Source organism: Cryptotermes secundus, unplaced genomic scaffold, assembly GCF_002891405.2.
Source record: "Cryptotermes secundus unplaced genomic scaffold, Csec_1.0 scaffold111, whole genome shotgun sequence".
In the NCBI taxonomy this organism is placed as follows: Eukaryota; Metazoa; Arthropoda; class Insecta; order Blattodea; family Kalotermitidae; genus Cryptotermes; species Cryptotermes secundus.
In genome coordinates this window covers 139181-158940 of record NW_019733319.1, presented here as the reverse complement: position 1 = coordinate 158940, position 19760 = coordinate 139181, and the positions used below count along the sequence as shown (strand labels likewise).

The window sequence follows — 19760 nt, the reverse complement described above, 5'->3', positions numbered from 1 at the left end:
TTTAGAATTCTAATTTAAAATTTAAAATTTTATAACTTTTAAAATTCAAAATTAAAGTTTTACATCACAGGGGATACCTGCTCTGTGTGTCCACATGTGCTGCGGCGGCTATTTCTTATTTTCAGCACCATTCACGTATTATTCTGTGCAGGCTCACTGTGTGTGTGTTGCTGCTCATCTTTAATACACTATTGTGACACAACACACCAGACAGAGCGTATTAAAGATGAGCAGCGACACACACACAGAGCACATGATCCCAATAAGGTACTATCCACCCGCTCTTGTCTCCTCTATGGAATTTCAAATAGATATTATCCAAGAGGTTTCTCTACTAAAATTCTTGAGCTGGAGAATGAATTTAAGACTGGTCCTGAGGGAGTTCATTCTATGGGGAAATGGCGACTGTGGGCTGTCCATCTGTTTCAAAAGTTTAATGTTTTAATAAAATGCAACGTTTAAATTAATACGTAAATGAAATTTTGTTTTTTATTGGTAATCAGATCCATCTCTGTGCACAAATTGCGGATAAAGTTTCACATCTGCATATTTTCCTGTACTTCTCAATAAAGTGTATCCAGACATACTGACCCCAAGATAGTTCTCAAATGTTGGATACTCTGTGATTAATCCAGCACTGAAACAATAATAAGTTCAGGCTGAAACACACAGTAGTACAATTCTGCCTCTACAGATTTAATTCAGCAAACAATCCAGCATGGAGAATGTGTGGTTCTCAGTGTTGGCAATGAAGAGTACTGCCTTCTGGGATTAACCGAGTGTAGTTCAGTAGGAGTCCACTATTTATTTTTATTTATTTTTTGCATCTCCAGAATAATAAGTATAAAATAATGACAATTCGCATACACAATATGAGGCTAAAACAGAATATTTCTATGAGTTCACTGTCAGTTCAGAGAAACATATGACCTCCATCTTCACAGTTGCAGGTTAAGTCAAGTAAGAACCTGCAAGAAACTCCTTGTCATACATTTCTTGCTGGTTCCTTTATTTATTCTTCAACCCTGAAGATGGAAGTAGTATGCCCCACTGAAATGTCTGCTAGATTCTGCTAGATTAAAAGAGCATTACTTCACAGACGACAGTACTCTTCAATCCAATATGGAGAATGAATAAAAACGAAAAGAATATGTAGACACACTGGAATTCACACTCTTAAGAAGTATCTTAACTAATCTTTTAAGAGCAAAGCTGAGGATGACATTACCTTTAAATGACACATATCCACTACACATTCAGTTAAACTGTGACTATGGGCCGGGACATTTAAACTAAGACTGAAAATATCATAAAAGTTGCACTGTCTGAATGCTGGTACCAAGTACCAAGAAATAAGCATTTATTCTTTGTTAATTAAGTGTTCTATCAATCCCTATCTTAGTGATATGAATCAATGTATACACTTTTATCCTTTCAATTCATTACTTGCAGATTTTGTTTACAGATAAATAGCACATTTTATATCCAGGAAAGCGAGTGATTATTTATTGTAATCAAGCAACTTTTACAAATTGCAAACAATCCAAGTGAGTGAAATACCAAGCAGTAATAGGTACTGCTAGCTACTGTAGAGACATAAGTGCTGCTAGCTACCGTAGAGACATAAGTGGTGCTAGCAAAATGAATATACTTTAAAAACACTAAAGCAGCAGAATATATATATACATTTGCATTCAGACCCAAAGAACCCTTAATGCCTCTCCTGCACCAATAAATGAGGCACTGTTTTTTGAGTAATGTGATATAGTTTCAGCCGGGCTGGAACTCCAGCGTCTGTGTGTTGGAGTGGCACCTTTCTTGTTGCAGTTATTCGATGGAATGTCGACTACTGGCAATCCCAGTTCCTGGTATGTAGGTCCACAGTAAGATGCTGGCTGGCTTGTCAAGTTCTCAGTACTAGGATGATACCGGGTGTCATTGCATGAAGATGGGTGTTTGGCGTAGACTGAAGTTGGGGATTCATTTATCAATGGCAGTCCCACTTCTTGGAAGGAGTTCATGGAGGAGAACCCACTCTCATCCTCAGTTGAGCTCACACTGAGCTGAGGTACAGGTCGACTGCTGTTTACGCTGCCTTGTGTCATATAACCTGACTCCAGCACAGGAAGAGTAGATGCCTTGCATTTTCGAGGACGACCAAGGGAAGAAGTGTACGTTGGGGACATGGTGCTGCAGCCTCCAGCAAAGGCAGATTCTAGTCCACTAGTTAAAGAGCTGTTATTAGTGTTGCTAGCAGAATGGAGGGATGATGTATCAAGTGATTGTCGCTGAAGGGAATTGCAGCTGCCAGCTGACAAAGAAATTGACTCAGGTTTTCGATTGCTGCTACTTGGAAAAGTGCCTGTATCTAAATGTTCATCTGGTCCATGTATGGGTGAGGAAAGACTACTGCGATGGCTGTTGCTAGAGTCATGGTCAGGAACGGTATCGCGTTCGATTTCTGGATACAGTCTTTGCACAAGGTCAGGTTCTCTGGTGTTCAGTAATGACTGTGCTGTACGAAGCAAGCGGAATGCTTCTTGAGATAATTTCTCAGGTGGAACTTCATCAGGTTCAGAACGAGCTGGTCTTGGGCGGCGCCTGAAATGAAACAAAAAGACGGCGTATGTATTCTTATTTACATAGGTATAAGGAGATTTCGACTGTTCATAATAACTTGTGTACTAAGAGGCAAAAATATATTTTTCTGGATCCAAAAAAATTTGATTCTGTATTTACTCTGAATACACATATATATAATCTTAACATTATGTTATCCATGCAAGTGAAAAAGAATTACAAAATAAATCAATAATCAATTTTATCACACAGCAAACATAGATAATCAAAGCACTCTAAGGTTTTAGGATGATGTCAAGTTCCTCAAGAGTCTGATGCAATATATGGATTAAGTTTTACTTCATCACATGGATTACAGTTTGGTATTGTGTTCTGTTACATGTTTCAGGGAATATAATAACGCAAAGAGCAATAATTCTGTCTTGTGTTTCTATAAATTCCTGTAGGACTGTCGATGTTCTAAAAGACAACCATGTAAATATGTAACAATTATATATATTAAATTGTCTAAATTAAATGTATAGAATAGCTGCGAAGCTATGTGGAATGTCAAAAGTTGGCTGGCCCTGAAAAGGGCAGTTTGTTCCACCGTGAGTGCCCTGGTACAATTTGCTCCTTTGTAGTAGCCCAAGTCTTTGCAGCCATTCAGTTGGTTTGTCCGGCCGGTAATGTGGTGCTGCATGCGCCTCAGCTGCCTACGGCACGTTGCTGGAGAGTCAACTACGTTAGCTGCCTGGTCGCAGAGTGAGATTGCTGGAGAGTTGTGACAAATACGTTAGCTGCCTGGTTGCAGAGCACGGTTGCTGGAGAGCTACGGCAGCTACGTTAGCTGTCTGGTAGCAGAGCGTGGTTGCTGGAGAGTTGCGGCAGCTGTCTTTGGCACAATCAACACCTCATGACTCTGATTACTGATCGCTCTGAACTGAATGTGGTCACTGATGATTGCGGCAAGTCAAAGTCAAAGTCAAAGTCATGTTGCAACTGATGGTCAGTGAGTCTGTCTGTCTTGTTGTCGAGCCCCAGCTGGGGCTCATGACCAGATGTTTTCTTCTTTGTGAAAGTTGCTGTCCTGTCCATTTGGGGCGCCCTCTCTGACGAGAGGTCAGGTCTGTCATTTGTCAGTCTTAGTCAGTCCATTGTCAGTATTTACATATATTTACAATTTAATTCTAGTCTTAATTACTATTTATATGTACAATATATACAAGGCCTCTGTCAATCCAGGCATTGTACAGCAGATTATGCCCTATTTCTAGTATAATTTGCTACCACGGCAGTTTAGTCACTTGAACGGTCGTATGCCTGACCACCGCCAAGTTTAAGCCTCTTATACTTTCTATATCGGGCTTCACCTTGACCAATAATGTGAACATTCTCATTTTCATGATTTTGTATGACTTCTGCTTGTTACCCACATAATTTTGTTATGTAATCATATATGCATGGAATTTTGAATGCCATGTGCAATTCGTGGACCGGTGTGTGCCTTGGAAAATTGCCAATGGTGCGGAGAACCTTGTTTTGCAGGCGCTGCAATTTCACTAGATGGGTGTATGCCGCAAACTCCCAGGCGGGACTAGCATAAGTCATTACGGATCTAATAAGAGCTCTGTGGAGGGTTAGTTTAATGTTAGCACTCAATTGCTCACTTTTGAATAGGGAATATACTCTAATGAATGTTCTGAAGGCCTTGGCTTCGATCTTTTCAATGTGAAATCTCCATGTCACTCTCTTATCGAAGATTACACCTAGATATTTTGCACTATTTACAAATGGAATATTTCGTCCATTAAGATTGAGACAAGACTCAGGCGGTCGACGACCACAAGAGAAGTAGACCCCCCCTGAGTCTTATCTTCATTAATGATGATTGCGAGTTTTGGGCTCCGCTTTTATACCATGCTTGCTGGGCGGAGCTTAAACTTGCAGTTGCGATTGTGAACGCTGATTGGCTAGTGCACGTGATGATCTAAAGGTGGGCTGGACATCGAGTGCTGTATAAATATGAGTGGTGGCAGCAACGTGTGACAATGTGATATTGACTAGGAGTGAGGGCTGTCTGTTAGACCGGCGAAACCGCGTGTTAGTATGTGGGATGTTCCCACATTTCAAAGCAAATTTAAGCAAAAAATTTCATTATACTTCTATACTTTAGATAAATATGATTTGTACTAAACTACAGAGGGGCATGCAGTAGCATAGTTGGTTGACGCATAATGCTAACGGTTACAAGTTCGATTCCAGATTAGGTTCTTGGATTTTTCGATTGTCCTAATACTTCCAGCAGCACAATGGCCATGGGGTCGACTCAGCCTCTAACAGAAATGAATACCAGGAATTTTCTTGGGGTTAAAGGGTGGCCAGTGCACAAGGATGACAACCTCCTTACCATCTGTCTAGGAAATATGGGAGCCTCAATGTCTCACAGCCCTATCTTCAGCTAACATCTTCAGTGAATTTGCACTCTCATGTGGGGGGGGGGAGAAAAAAAAACTGTCAACGCAGGTGTTTGATTGCTCTTTTTATTTCACCACCTTTAATTTTCATTGACAAATATTTATTCATTCATCAGTAATCTGTCAGACGACAGGTCCACAGTCTCTTCCAAAACAGTTCCTCCACTTAATGCGATCTTCTGTTTTTGGAAAGAGACTATCCAGGAAAAGTGATAATGTGGTAGTTTTTCCATTTGCTTTCCACATCGCAGTACAACAGCCGTTCAAACCACTCTGGTCACGCCTGTTTCTATACAAACTTGAACCACCTCGAGCATCATTTGCTCTGTGCTTCAAGTCGCTGCTGATGACGCTGCTTCCGGCATCAGCTTTTGGTTTTTGGTGTCCCTCTTCGTCTGATGCCTACCCTTTGAGCTGTCCAGCAAGGGAGGCCCTTCCAGTAGCTACGCTACCGCTGGTAGCTGGTATAGCTCTCAGGGTCCTTGGCATACTCAAACCCCCTCACCACGATAAGGTGGAGACACCAACGCGGGGGTGACAAATATTATTCAGTTACAATTATTGTGTTTTTGGACATTATCCATTGTATTTATAGTATATCATCGCAGTAATTTTTTTGATTTTATTATTCAATTAACCATTAAATACCATTCATTTTAGCCTTTCACAAATTTGTTTTTTACATATAGTTTCATAATTTATCAGTCTTCACCTAAAACCATTCATATAAAATTCTGTTAACACAAAATTTATGCGTGTTGTAATCTCATAAACTGGGGGACACCAATAATCTTTTCCTTATTTGGGTCATATAAATCGTTATTTTATTTTCATGAGTTATATGGTTCATCTAATTCTGTGCAGCAGAATCCTTCAAGCTAATAGTCGCTCCACTTGTCAAGAAATTCCCTGCCTTCTATAAACTCAAAGGCTATTATCACGTTCATAAGCACCCACCTCTGGTATATACCATCACACATTACTTCCTTAATATTCATTTCGCCTAATTTTTCCAAGTTATCTCTTCCCATCGGATATTCTGAATCAAATTTTTAATGCATTTCTCATATGCATGATACAAGCCCTATCCATCTCACATTACTTAATTTGACCATCCTAATAACGGTTACCACTGGGAAGACCAAGGCGTAGGTGGGTGAACAATATTATGGGACAGTATGGACTGAGTTGACCTGGCTCAGGATAGGGACCAGTGGAGGATTCTAGTGAACATAGTAATGAACTTTTGGGTTCCATAAAATGCTGGGAAATTCTTGAGTAGCTGCAGAATTGGGGGCTCCTCAACAAGGGCTCAGCTCCATGTGTAACTGAGTAAGTAATAATATTTGGTTTAGGGTAACAATTATGAATCTCCATATTATTCAATTTTCTTCAGTTTACCATAAAAAATTTTATATCATTGCAACAATACATGTTTTACAATGTATGTATGCACAGAAAAAATATTTTATATGCTAATAATAATGCAAACTACATTCTCAAAAATCGGATGTATAACACAAAAAATGAAAGCCAAATCTTCGTTAGCAAGTACATGTCATTAACAACAAATCATCACAAAGAATAAGAGGCTAGATAATAATAGAACATCCACATAGAATACTTCCATTTGGCACATACAGGCTATATATTATTATTATTATTATTAATATTATTATTAGAGGGGGTGGGTTTCCCCATGCACTTAGACCAGTTATTGGTCCATTGTGCGTCCCCCTTTAATTTCTACTGTCCCCATACTGGTGCGTGCTATCAACCCCGTTCAGCCAACGAGGTCGGCCGTCGGTACCTGATATTTCCCCCATCTACCAAAGGCATTGGAAACTACATGGGCGGGAAATTGTTGCCTAATTTAGCTCAGAGGTCTCCTAGAGACATGAGGTTCTTTTACATGCTGTAAATCTACGACACAGGACCCACGGCTTAAAGTCCCTCCCGGAGGACTTGTTCCCTCAATTTTTCCGCCCTTAAAAATTCCACGACCTCCACTGGGTTTGAACCCGCGTACCTTGAGTCATGAGGTGGGAACGTTACCTCTAGACTACGGAGGCCGCTTCACATACAGGCTATATAAGATACTATGCTTAACAAAAGACATCGCCAATATTTAGATAGAGATTATATGCAATCCACTAGAATTGGATTTGCCCTTACCATGTGAAGTCACGGAAAGTACTGTAGTTGGGAGAAGCTTCGATCTGTGCGATACTTTTAGCACGCGGGAAGTGAGGTGGAGTTTCAGATTTTGAGGATTCTCGACTCGGTGAAACATCCACTGTATGGACACTGCGAGATCGAGGAACTCTGTAACACACATCTTGTTGACATGAATCGCACTAACCTTACAACTACAATCCTTAAACTTTACACTGTTACACTAGTCATTTATCATATTTTCTGAGATAGATCAGTCAGCTATGGGCTGGATGACTGTGGGATTAAATTCCTGTATAAATAGAGACTTCTCTTGTCAGCACATCCACCAGACCAGATCTGAGGCCTACCCAGTCCACTATCCAATGTGAATCAAAGCATATTTTCCTGGGAGTAAATTGTCCAGAGGGTGAAACAGACCGCTCACCTCCATCTAGTACTGAGGAATGCACAAACCTTTATCTCCGCTCCTGCTGTAAGATTTTGTGGCATGCTGTTTAAAGACAGATATTACTTTAACCTTTACATTTTATTTGAATTCCCCTTCAGAATATCGCAAACAAATCATCTTATATTATAAGGAACAAAGGTTTGTGGTTTGAGTACAACAGATATTTATGTCCAAAATTAATCTGAATCTTAATGGGATCCGGGGTTTTCATGGCTCTAAAAATTAAGAATGTGGCTTCTGGTTTATGATATCACATAATTTAGAAAGTCATTACTGTTTCAGAGGAAACTTTTGCCTCCATCTTCTGCCCTCAAGATGGAGGAGTCAGGTTCCTCTGAAATATTGATAACCACCTCATGGTATTGTAATTCAGAAGATCAAACTCTTATCTGTGCATTTTATACACCAAAAATATAATCCTATTCTTATTTTAGTAGAGGACTGATAACTGTTTCTTTTCATAGATATACATTACCTCTAGCTGTTATAGTAACAAGAACCTCCACTTCACATACAGACTTATCTTCTTATTTCTAAATTCTCATAGTTAAAAATACTGATCCTAGATGCATTCAGGAAAAAAATATGCGTTATTAGCATGAAATTACATCAGAACCAGGAAAGTAGTGTTGTGTGACTGAGTGACTATTGATGGGTCTGGATTGGTGACTCGATTTATTTACCACTTATACACACAACTCAAAACTACAAGTAATTATTCCATATTCTGTAGTGAGGGGGTGGGTTTCCCCATGCACTTAGACCGGTTACTGGTCCAGTGTGCGTCCCTCTTTAATTTCTACAGTCTCCATACCCTTCCGGTACTGGTGCTTACTATCAGCCCCTTTCTGCCAGCGAGGTTCCAACCTCTTACTGGCAGTGGTATCTAATAGTTAGTCCCTTTTCTGTCAGCGAGGTCGTCCCTCCTCTGGCAGGGGTTCCTAGTCCCTTTCTGCCAGCAAGGTTTCTACCCTCTACTTGGCAGTGGTATCTAATACTTTAGTCCCTTTCTGTCAGAGAGGTCCCCCCTCCTCTGGCAGTGGTACCTGATACTTCCCCCATCTACCGGAGGAACTGGAAACTACTTGGGTGGGAAACTTGGCCTAATTTTGCTCAGAGGTCTCCTAAAGACATGAGGTTCTTTTACGTGCCGTCAATCTATGACACGGGACCCACGGCTTAAAGTCCCTCCCGGAGGACTTGTTCCCTGAATTTTTCCGCCCTTAAAAATTCCACGACCTCTGCCGGGTATTTGAACCCTCGTACCTTGAGTCATGAGATGGGAACGTTACCCCTAGACTACGGAGGCCGCTTACAAGTAATTATAATGCTGTCACTAATCTCCACACTTTACAAATCACCAGAGCACACGCTAAGTTGTCTCAGTGTGCCTTCACTAGTCGCTTCCTGGTAATGGATCTTAACAAAGGAGATTCTTCAGCTTCTAAATCATTGCCCACTGGCTAATGCTCCGCAACTGACTCAGTGCTTCAACTGACTAACTCCCTGGCTGGCAGCAATCTCACACCAGCCTCCTAGTCTTATCTTCATAGACTGGCTAACTGAACTGTCAACTAACTGTCCTGGTTATAACATCCTGGCACGGACTGCACAGAAAACATCGTTACTCTGTTGTAGTTCAATTGTTGCTTATTAAGAATCTGCTGCATAGCAACGGCTGTTGACACACTGTTTCTTTTGTGATCGTTGCATAGCGATAGGTCTATATGCCACAGTAAAAATAAGTAGATTCTTAACTGAATAATACACTTTTCCAAAAAGATATATGAAATTTATCACCGTAAAAGGAAAATGGGGAAAATATGTTCTATGATTGAAATCACTCAAACAAGAATTAATGCTGGGGATTATGAGCTAGAGCAGGGAAACAAGAACTATCATATGTATGTTCAAACAGCTGCATACACACAGTAGGCCCTACTCCACAACAAGTAGTGCTTATGTACATGTATGTTCATTGGATTTAGTAAAGTCACCTATAGCATATACTTTAAAAAAATAAACAGGCCACAATACTTATATAAGTTAAGAGGTACGATATATAAGGCTGCAGGTAACAATATAATATCAGGTCGTGAATTCGAAATAATAATTGTTATTTTAAATATAACATTTTAGGTTTATTAATGATTTTACTTCTTCAAATATGGATATGAGATACTATGTGTGTATATGGATGCATGAAAGGAGACAAGGTTAATGTGTTCATACCTGGAAGGGCTTGACTTGTTTGATCTTCCTGTGGGGTCCATTTTGTCCTTAATTAAGTCAAGATTCTTGTATGCTCGCTCCAGAAATCTCACAACCTGTTCCATCATGGCCCGGTACATTTGCCGACTTGACTCGGCCTGGAAAATGTGATAGCACGAATAAGAAATATGTCAAGCAATGTTGTTATATACAAATTGTTAGCTATCAAATTAGTCGAAAATGAATAAGTTAAAGGCAAGAAGTTAATGTGTCCAAAACAATGCCAAACTTCTAATATTATTAAACCGCAACATTATTCAGAGTGAACTTCAGGCTTCAAAATGTTAATGTAAGCAATGTTATGCCTAGAGGGCACACGGTAGCCTAGTTGGTTGAGGCACTATGCTACAAGCATAGTGTTCGATTCCTGATGAGGTCATTGGATTTTTTCAATTTACCTAATCCTTTCAGCCGCACTATGGCCCTGGAGTCAAGTCAGCCTCTAACAGAAATGAGTACCAGGAATCTTCCTGGAGATAAAGGGCGGCCGGCGCATAAGGCTGACAACCTCAGAGCCATCTGTGAGCCGAATGTCTAGAAAATATAGGAACCTCAAAGTCTCACAACCCTATGGGCCTCCATGGCCTGTTACAGGGATAGCTTTATTTTTTCTTATCTTTACTGTTAGGTTTGGACTATGAACTTAAAAATGTGAGAGATTAAGTGATGAAATGATTTAAACAATGTTGCAAAGGTAAGTAAATATTAATAACAGCTGCATTATCTTAATGAAAGTATGTTAAAAAATGGAGACAGTATCTTGTCCTTGGTCCAGCCTACAGAGGGGGCAGGATGTTCGAAATTTGCAATAATCTGCATTACAGAGACAATAAGGACATTGGAATCACTGCTTAAACCTTCCTGAATGAAACATAATTAAATGTTAACATTCTAAAATACTTGCACCTATAGTATTAATTACAATTAAATTAACTGGTCTGATGGTGCTACTGCGCGGAGAAATTAAATGGAGCAGCAAAGTCGCCATGTGAAACACAGCTTTACAGTTTGACTTTCCCAACATATTTCTCCCTAGTCCTCTTTTATTCTAGGCTGGGGCTGTGTAGTGATGGATGATTCGTCAACAATCTGACGAATCTGGCTGTCTCCAGAACACTGGCATACCAATCCACGAAGTGTGCTTCCAAGAAAGGAGGGGGCACTATCCAAAACCATCACAAACCTGAAGGTATTTTTCATATTCTGTCTCATTCCATTCAAGAACACTTTTTTATTGCTAGTGGGGTGGGACTAAGTCCCTTGTACTGCTGCCACTTCTGGCCTATGATACCAGCCCCAGATGATAGGTGAGGGTGATTGTGGTGCAGTTGGTGCAATGAAGATTGGCAGGGGAAACCAAAGTACCCAGAGGAAACCTGCCCCAGCGCCACTTTGTCCACCACAAATCCCACTTGACCAGACCCGGGATCGAACACGGGCCGCCGCGGTGGGAAGCCAGCGACTAACCGCTTGAGCTATGGCGTGGCCGATTCAAGAACACTTTCTGAACAGTGAATACTATAGTGTCTCAAAAAGTCACACTGCAATAAACTGTATGTGTATGAAAGCTGACCTGCTTGAGTTGCCACTGCAAAGTGTCAACTTGGGACTGCAGAATGGTGCTGTCTATCATCTGCAAGCTTCGGCCGTTTGTGAAGGGTACTGAACGTAACTCCAAAGCTGTGTGAAGACGCCTGTTCTCTTCTAGAAGGTTCTGGCACTCCTAGAATCATGAGTATATGAAATGTCAAATGTTACATCTTCCAAAGAAGTTAAAAAATTTCTGAGACAAAAATGTAGAAATGTGGATACCAGCACTCAAAATACATTTAATAACATTTATTAACATCGGCACAATACTTTAAAAAGCTTAAAGGTACGTTTGTTCCTGTTGTGAAGAGTGTCATTAATATGTCTGGATGTAAGGATTAACTGATTTGTATCCTCAGGACCAGATGGGAGCGGTCAGCTTTGTTCACAGAAAATGAACCCCAGTGTGCATATTGGACTGGGAAATGAGTGAGCCACAAAATGATCTGAACATGGTACAGGGAAAAGAACCCTGCTTCTACTGATAATGGAACCCAAGTCCAAATGAGCTATCCCACCACATGCGGTTCAATCGAGAATCAATTAAGTTTTTCCTATATGCTTCTGGCAGGAACACAGACAAACGAGCAATTTCGTCTTTTTATTGTGTATTCTACACACTGTTCAAGAAATAAAAACCTCTACAGGTCATGTCATAGATCCGAAATTATTGAAAAGATAGACGAGAATTTGGTTTGATGGGGGGCTACTCTGAAGTCATCAGGTGAACATTTTTGGTTCGTGTGTACTGTGGTCTAGTGGTCAGCGTTCCTGGCTAGAGATCCAGAGATCCGGGTTCGAATCCCGGCGCTATCAGATTTTTTCTGAGAAGTAGTGGATCTGGAACGGGGTCCACTCAGCCTCGTGGCGATAATTGAGGAGCTATTGCAAGGAAATAGCGGCTCGGCTGACCACGCGACATCCTCTATCCGCAAAAGTTGGCACTAAACTTCGCCGACAAGCGGCGGTGACTCGGTCTGAGTCAGTAGAGTTCGCTTGCGGACTAAAATCACGGAGTTTTTTTTTGTTTACACGAGGTTCGAATTAAGCTTATCGACTTTTTAAAAACGACTCTTCATACAAAAACTGTAAATACTATATATACCTCCTTAAGACCTATAACCTCTATTTCAAATGTTTTACGATAAAGCGAACAAATGGTGTAAGAAATTGAAAAACATTCACTTTGTGCATTGTGATATCTGTAGTATTGACAGATTTTCAATACTATATTATTTATTTGCAACAAATTAACTGCAAAACACCACACACACACACACAAATCTGCAAAAGCAACCGACTCAGAAAAGTTTATTCCAATAAAGCACACTTTTATGCTTGTGATAATGTCTGAAAATGCATTTAAACCTTCACAAAAATGGACTCTCCAATACAAGGCTGAAATATTTTTTTTCGCTATTTGACAGTAAAATCCTTCATCTCCATGCATTTACCAGGAGAAAGGAGTAATGTATATAAAACCAAGGAAACAACACCGGAGAAACAATGGGAAAGACATAAAGCGCAAATGAAGTCTTCCCCATGCACTTTCCTCGTCCTGTTTCCCTGATAAGACACGTTTCAAAATCACGATCACGTGTGTCTGAGCAGTCACGTGGTCTTCTGTTGCTATTCAGATTCTCTACGAACTTACATGTCTTCAGAAGAGTTAACTGCTAAATAGAAGATAGTTTTATTAAGACTAGGATATTCTGGGATATGACGCCGCATAATTTGATGGCCAAGTACCAAAGTTTTGGAGACATCCGACACCTCCATTTTTTACCTCAAGACAGGGGAAGCAGCTTACTCTAAAACGTCGATATCTTTGTCTTAAACATCTTGGCGTCACATTCCGGGATGCATCAATCTTAAAAACGCTCATTTTCTTGTACCATATACATTATTACTTCATCTTACATTTTAAACCTCTTGTTCATTTTCTTTCGTTTTTCTTCCAAGTACTTCCCAGGCTGTCTGTAAAGCTATTNACCTGAAGATGGAGACAGATCCAGTCTCCGAAGAATAAACCTACTCAGTTGGGCCCCTTAGAAAGAACTAGTCTCAATCACTGGACAATCACAATCCAGTGACTGAGACTAGCTCTTTCTAAGGGGCCCAACTGAGTAGGTTTATTCTTCCCTATCCATCTGAAGACGGAGACAGATCCAGTCTCCGAAACGTCGTGGTTTTTCTTTTTGTCTTTTATATGCCAGACGATGGGTGAAGTCCAAAATAAGCCAAAAGAAGTACAGTATACACCATCGTCAAAATCCTTTCAAGTCTACCAAAAAATAAAGGTAAGATAAAAGTATCCCTGTAACAGGCCGTGGAGGTCCATAGGGTTGTGAGACGTCGAGGCTCTCACATTTTCTAGACAATCGGCTCTCAGATGGCGGTGAGATTGTCAGCCTTACACGCCGGCTGACATTTATCCCCAGGAATATTCCTGGTCCTCATTTCTGTTAGAGGCTGAGTCGACCCCAGGCCCATAGTGCGGCTGGAAGGATTAGGTAAATTGAAAAAATCGACCTAAACCAGCTTGTAGCATAGTGCCTCAACCAACTACGAACTGCGTGCTCCTTACAATTTAAATAAGGGCCATGTAAATACCGGTTCAGGCTATTTTGATACAAAATTTGATGCTATCTTTTCCTCAAAAATGTAGCTTACATGTTTTTATTGGGGTGACTTGTATATGCCGAGGTTAAAGTTTTCTCCATCTTTTCAGCAATGTGAAATTATAAATTAGTAGAAAGTGGTCTTATCCGAAATCTCTACCTCGATACACCTTGGTATGTCTTATTAGAAGGGACAGTTTCTTGTTCACTATAATACAGTCACTTACTCTCTGCGTGTCTATTTTTCATCATGTACGTTTATGAATATTTGGACATTTAAGGAATGTCTTAGTTATCGTTACACTAATGTTTATGAAGTCTATTGAACACTTTTCATTGTGGTTAATATGAGCTCTCATTCGTTCCCTTAACGGGCCGTTACCTATTCTAGCATTAAAGTCTCCAGCAAGTGCGTCATTACTCATTAACTACAGCCAGGTTCAGCTGTTCTCAGCAAGGGAAAACAGAAGTTGTTTGGGGTCCTCTTCTCTTCATTCTTCTCATCTGATCAATCAATAAACTTACGTTTCGTCTGCACAATCGTCTGGACTGCTGACATGTTTATGCTCTTCCATCAGGTCGAAATGGTAGGCCTAGCATAAGCTATTCATTTCTATTTTACGTGTAATATTATATTGCTTATTCTGTTACAATTTTCTATGAACCTTAATGGTCATTAAATTTATATAAATTATAAGCATAACGGGCATGGAGGATATTATTATATGCATACACATACAGGCACTTATATATGTACATACGCACAGAGACATAACTTTAAAAGAGCACATGATTTGCGACGCTATAAGGCGGTGAACTAGGCCATGGCAGTATACTTAGTTCTCTACATACGAAAGCTCTGATTAGCAACATCCGTACATAAGAACGACATAAAATATAATATTATACGATAACCAGGCTTCGTTCATAAGCTTTGGTGTACTCAGTTACTGCTAATTACATTATTTCTATAAGGGACTCTGGCTAACAAACGATTCTACTTACGAATGAGGCTTAGGAACATAATCCAATCGTAAGTCATGGATCAAGTGAATTCTAATCTGCCTCCACATGACAAAGGTAGACAAACAATGTTCTGATGTCTAGCAATGTTGTCAGTTATACCTATAATGAAGGTTAAACTATTATATTGTTTGTTTCATCTTAAATCTTTGTAATTTCTGCATTTAATTATCGATGGAAATATCATGGAAGATTTATGGACGGTAGTTAACATTATCAAAACAGAACAAATAAAATAACAGAGAAAGGAAGTAGAAGGAGAGACGGGAAGTTTTGTAATTCTTCACCAGAGATTTCATCATGTCCAGCGACTCAACAGGAAATGACTCTAAAGGTATAGGAGGGATATACTTCAAAAAGCAGGGTGTGCAGTGCAGTGTGACAAAATTACTTCAAAACTGTTCTGCCATGTGTGAGTATTAGACCTGCAAAAAAACTTTCCACGATCTAGCTCGCTCGTTTTTCCGTGATGACTGAAAAATCTCAACAGGAAATAAAACAAATCGAATCGAAATCCGTTTGAACATAGTGCGAGAAAGTTAATGTGACATTACTGTACGGGCCTGCACCGAAATGAAACAGTGAATTTAGAGAAAAATTAAACATTCGTCGCTAAGTGTTTACCTTAATTGTTTCAGGTCATCTGTGGGACTCAGCCCAAGGAGATTCGCAGTAATCACATCCCAAAGACATGTCAGACCGAGTTCGGACAATTTTAAATTCAAACAGAATAAACTAAAATTACTATGATGCCTTATATGAGAACAAGCTATAGGGAAGAATGGCTGCGCCATAGCTCAGGCGGTTAGTAGCTGGCTTCTCACCGCGGCGGCCCGGGTTCGATCCCGGGTCTGGTCAAGTGGGATTTGTGGTGGACAAAGTGGCGCTGGGGCAGGTTTTCTCCGAGTACTTCGGTTTCCCCTGCCAATCTTTATTCCACCAGTTGCTCCACAATCACCCTCACCTATCATCTGGGGCTGGTACAATAGGCCAGAAGTGGGCGCAGTACAAGGGACTTAGTTCCACCCCACTAGCAATAAAAAAATAATATAGGGAAGAATGTCGTCTTCTTGGATGTGGCGCCTTGTAGATCTTGTGTGAACTGACGTATCGGAGGAACGTATCGCCCCCATCTTCAGGGTAGAAAAATCCGCGAGCGAGGAACCAGCTTGAGCATGTGGCTGCAGGCGGATTTTCTACTCTACACAGCGCCACATCCCAGAAGACGGCTTTTTTCACAGTCACTGCCGTGTAAACCTCAAAGCTTACAAGTTATAGGGACCTGTAAAGGTTAAATATTACAATATTGCAACTCCAAATGGTAATTATCTGCATAAGAATTTTAAAAAAAGAAAAAAAAGTCAAGCTGTTCATGTTCCGGGTCGTGACGATAGTGGAGAGGAGGTAGAGGCATGTACATTCTTCATCTTGACACTACTTGAACACAAGTGGCCGAAGTTGCACTCTTGCCGGTTTCCTCCAGGGGAAAGAGCCCTCGATACCCCTTTGGACAGAAGATTGGAGATTAGAGTCAGGGGAGCTAAGTGAGCTCTCGTGGCTCATCTTAGAAGTTTGTGTAGATCTAACAATAATTTTCCAAATATCGATTGTGTACTCAACACATAAAATTATCAATCATTCCCATATTATTAAGAACTATCTATTTCTCACATAAGCTCCTGCTCTTCCATTTTGGTCTTTGATAATATTGATGAAAATGAAGGCTCTTATCATCTCTTGATAACTGGAAACATTTCATGCTAAGAAATTATAAGCTAGTATCAAAATATATAGACAAGAATATATGGGAAGAAGTTGCCGCACCTCCTTTCTTTCATAACTTCAAATTATGATTAGATTAGCATGAACTGTAAAGCAATTATTATTCATAATGAAGCAATGACCATCAAGTAAAACATGTATAGTTTGAAATTTTATTTGGATATAACGTGCCTTACATGTTTCAGCCTCATAGATTTATTTATCAATACAAAGTACGAGTATTATGGCTGAAATGTCTTATACAGAATCAATTATTACTAAATTTAGAGATACATTTCTATATATATTTTCCTCCAGTACTACCTTAAATTTTCCCAACATTACATGAAACTTTCATACCGTCAGCATATTTGTAACTGTATTCCGTGACACAATGCATCACGGCGACTGAAAACACGTTTATGATCTATCCCCAAAGAGAATTTCACAGGATAAGCTTTAATGGTTCACTGGTTGAGCTAACAAACGGAAAGATAGTTTTTTGGAGGCATTATACAATACAGTTACCTAACAAACGCTGAACAGGGCCGATTCCTCGTAGCTCTATTATCACAGGATTCTCTGGCAATTGCGCTATAATGCAGAAATGCCCATGCTCGTCATGGTTACGCCCTGCAGTGGTATGATATGCGAGCCAAGCTTTGTGAAAATTCACTAACCGATTCAAAAGTCGTTATGGGGACAGACACGTGGACATATCATAAGCCTGCATTTGCTTGTAAACAAGAAAAGTCTGCTAATACAAGATATTTTATTATTATTATTATTATTATTATTATTATTATTGGAGGGGGTGGGTTTCCCATGCACCGCGACCAGTTGTTGATCTATTGTACGTCCCCCTTTGATATTCTACCAGTATCGATACCCTACCGGCACTGGTGCTTGCGATCAGCCCCGTTCAGCCAACGAGGTCGGCCTTCGGTACCTCGATACTTCCCCCATCTACCAGAGGCTTTGGAAACTACTTGGGCGGGAAACTTGCCTAATTTTGCTCAGAGGTCTCCTAGAGACATGAGGATCTTTTACGTGCCGTAAATCTACGACACAGGACACACGGCTTAGACTCCCTCCCGGAGGACTTGTTCCCTGAATTTTTCCGCCCTTAAAAATTCCACGACCTCCGCCGGGTTTGAACCCGCGTACCTTGAGTCATGAGGTGGGAACGTTACCCCTAGACTACGGAGGCTTTCTAAATTAAATTCAGCATAGAAAAAATAAAAAAAGTTTAGAGCCAAAAATTCAAGACAATTAAGTAAATTAAATCAATCTAGTATAAATTAACAGATAACATAATCTACGTTCTATGGGGTGGAAAAATGTGCTCTTGTCTAAATGTCAACTGCTTCGTTACAGCAAGATCAACATGAATCTTGGAGTTATCTATTCGTCTCAAGTCAGCTTAGAAGAGCATGAAGTGGACCAATATGATGGACATTCAATTTATCGGTTAATTTCAAATCAGTTAACAGTAGTACGAAAAAGGCAAAAAGATGATTCTAAAGCTACTAACTCCGAGTCAGTCGAAATGACTTAAAAACAACGAAACTGGTTTCCATGGTCTACTGAGAGATTGTTTTAAACGTTATGACGATAACGCAAAAAATGTAAACATCGTCAGCACCGCCACCGTTTGCTCAACAAGAAACACTGTGTCCGTTCGCAGTGTTTTAAGTTCTCCTGCAAATATGTTCGATTGAGCATGAAATGGGGACGTCATGAATCATGGGATGAGGCACACGAAAAGGAGCTTAAACAGATTAACTGCCTATGCAAATTCTTGGCAAACTTCTTATTTCCGCTGTAACAATAATGGCACTGACGGAATTCGTTAAGGTGTGAAAACAATCATATGATTTGTTTTCCTATAAATGTGAAAGCTCGTGGGAAAGAAGTGGCTCATTTACAGCAGAGCAGCGGCCTCCGTAGTCTAGAGGTAACGTTCCCACCTCATGACTCGTGGTACGCGGGTTCAAAGCCGGCGGAGGTGGTGGAAGTTTTAAGGGCGGAAAAATTCAGGGAACAAGTCCTCCGGGAGGGACTTTAAGCCGTGGGTCCCGTGTCGTAGCTTTACGGCACGTAAAAGAACCTCATATCTCCAAAGGAGGTCACTGAGCCAAATTACGGACGTTTCCCGCCCAACAACAGTCTCTAATAACTCCGGTAGATGGGGGAAGCATTATAGATACCGCTAAGCCAGTAGAGGCCGAACTCGCTGGCTCGGTCGGGACTGATGGTACGCACCAATATCGGTATGGTATAGAGACTGGAAGAATGTCATAGAGGGAAGCACAATGGACCAATACTGGTCTCAGTGCATGGGGAAACCCGCCCTCTCCACTAACTAACTAACTAACTCACTACAGCAGAGCAGTAACATCCAGTCTTTTACTTATTTATTTGTGGTTTATATAACGATGCTCTCGGTAGTTCAGATTATATAGCGCAGAATGATGAGGTGGTTGCAGAATAAAGAATTGGAAAGAATGCGGATGGGAACTGTCGTGGCCTATTTAGAAATACTCGTACTATTCCGACCTTGAGACCAGCTGCCCTCAATGTGGTTCTTAAAGGCTTTACTCAGTCACAACAGCTTCCCCCCACATTCTTTTAATTGCACTCACTAATCACTTTATCCTTCTATGCCACAGTCAGATCTATCGAAAACGTCGATAAGTTACCCGTACTTGAATAAAGCAAACGTCCCACGTAATTTCCGGTCTAGAAAACCGAAATTAAAGGCCGTGGGGATTCGTTGCGCTGACCACGTAACATCATCTATCCGCTAAAGTTGGCACTAACTTCGCCGAC

The 19760-nt window shown here is 40.4% G+C and overlaps 1 protein-coding gene across 1 annotated transcript in view; it reads right to left on the bottom strand.

Annotated features, from left to right (window-relative positions):
* Nucleotides 1–19760, bottom strand: part of LOC111867906 — an 88632-nt gene continuing 68872 nt past the window's right edge. Inside the window, exons 3-6 of the mRNA XM_023858123.2 lie at nt 11507–11656; nt 9895–10031; nt 7212–7361; nt 1–2601 (exon numbers count right to left, since the gene is read on the bottom strand). Of these exons, the coding sequence (XP_023713891.1) occupies nt 1695–2601; nt 7212–7361; nt 9895–10031; nt 11507–11656 (1344 nt within the window). The 3' untranslated portion in view covers nt 1–1694. The remainder of the gene's footprint in view (nt 2602–7211; nt 7362–9894; nt 10032–11506; nt 11657–19760) is intronic.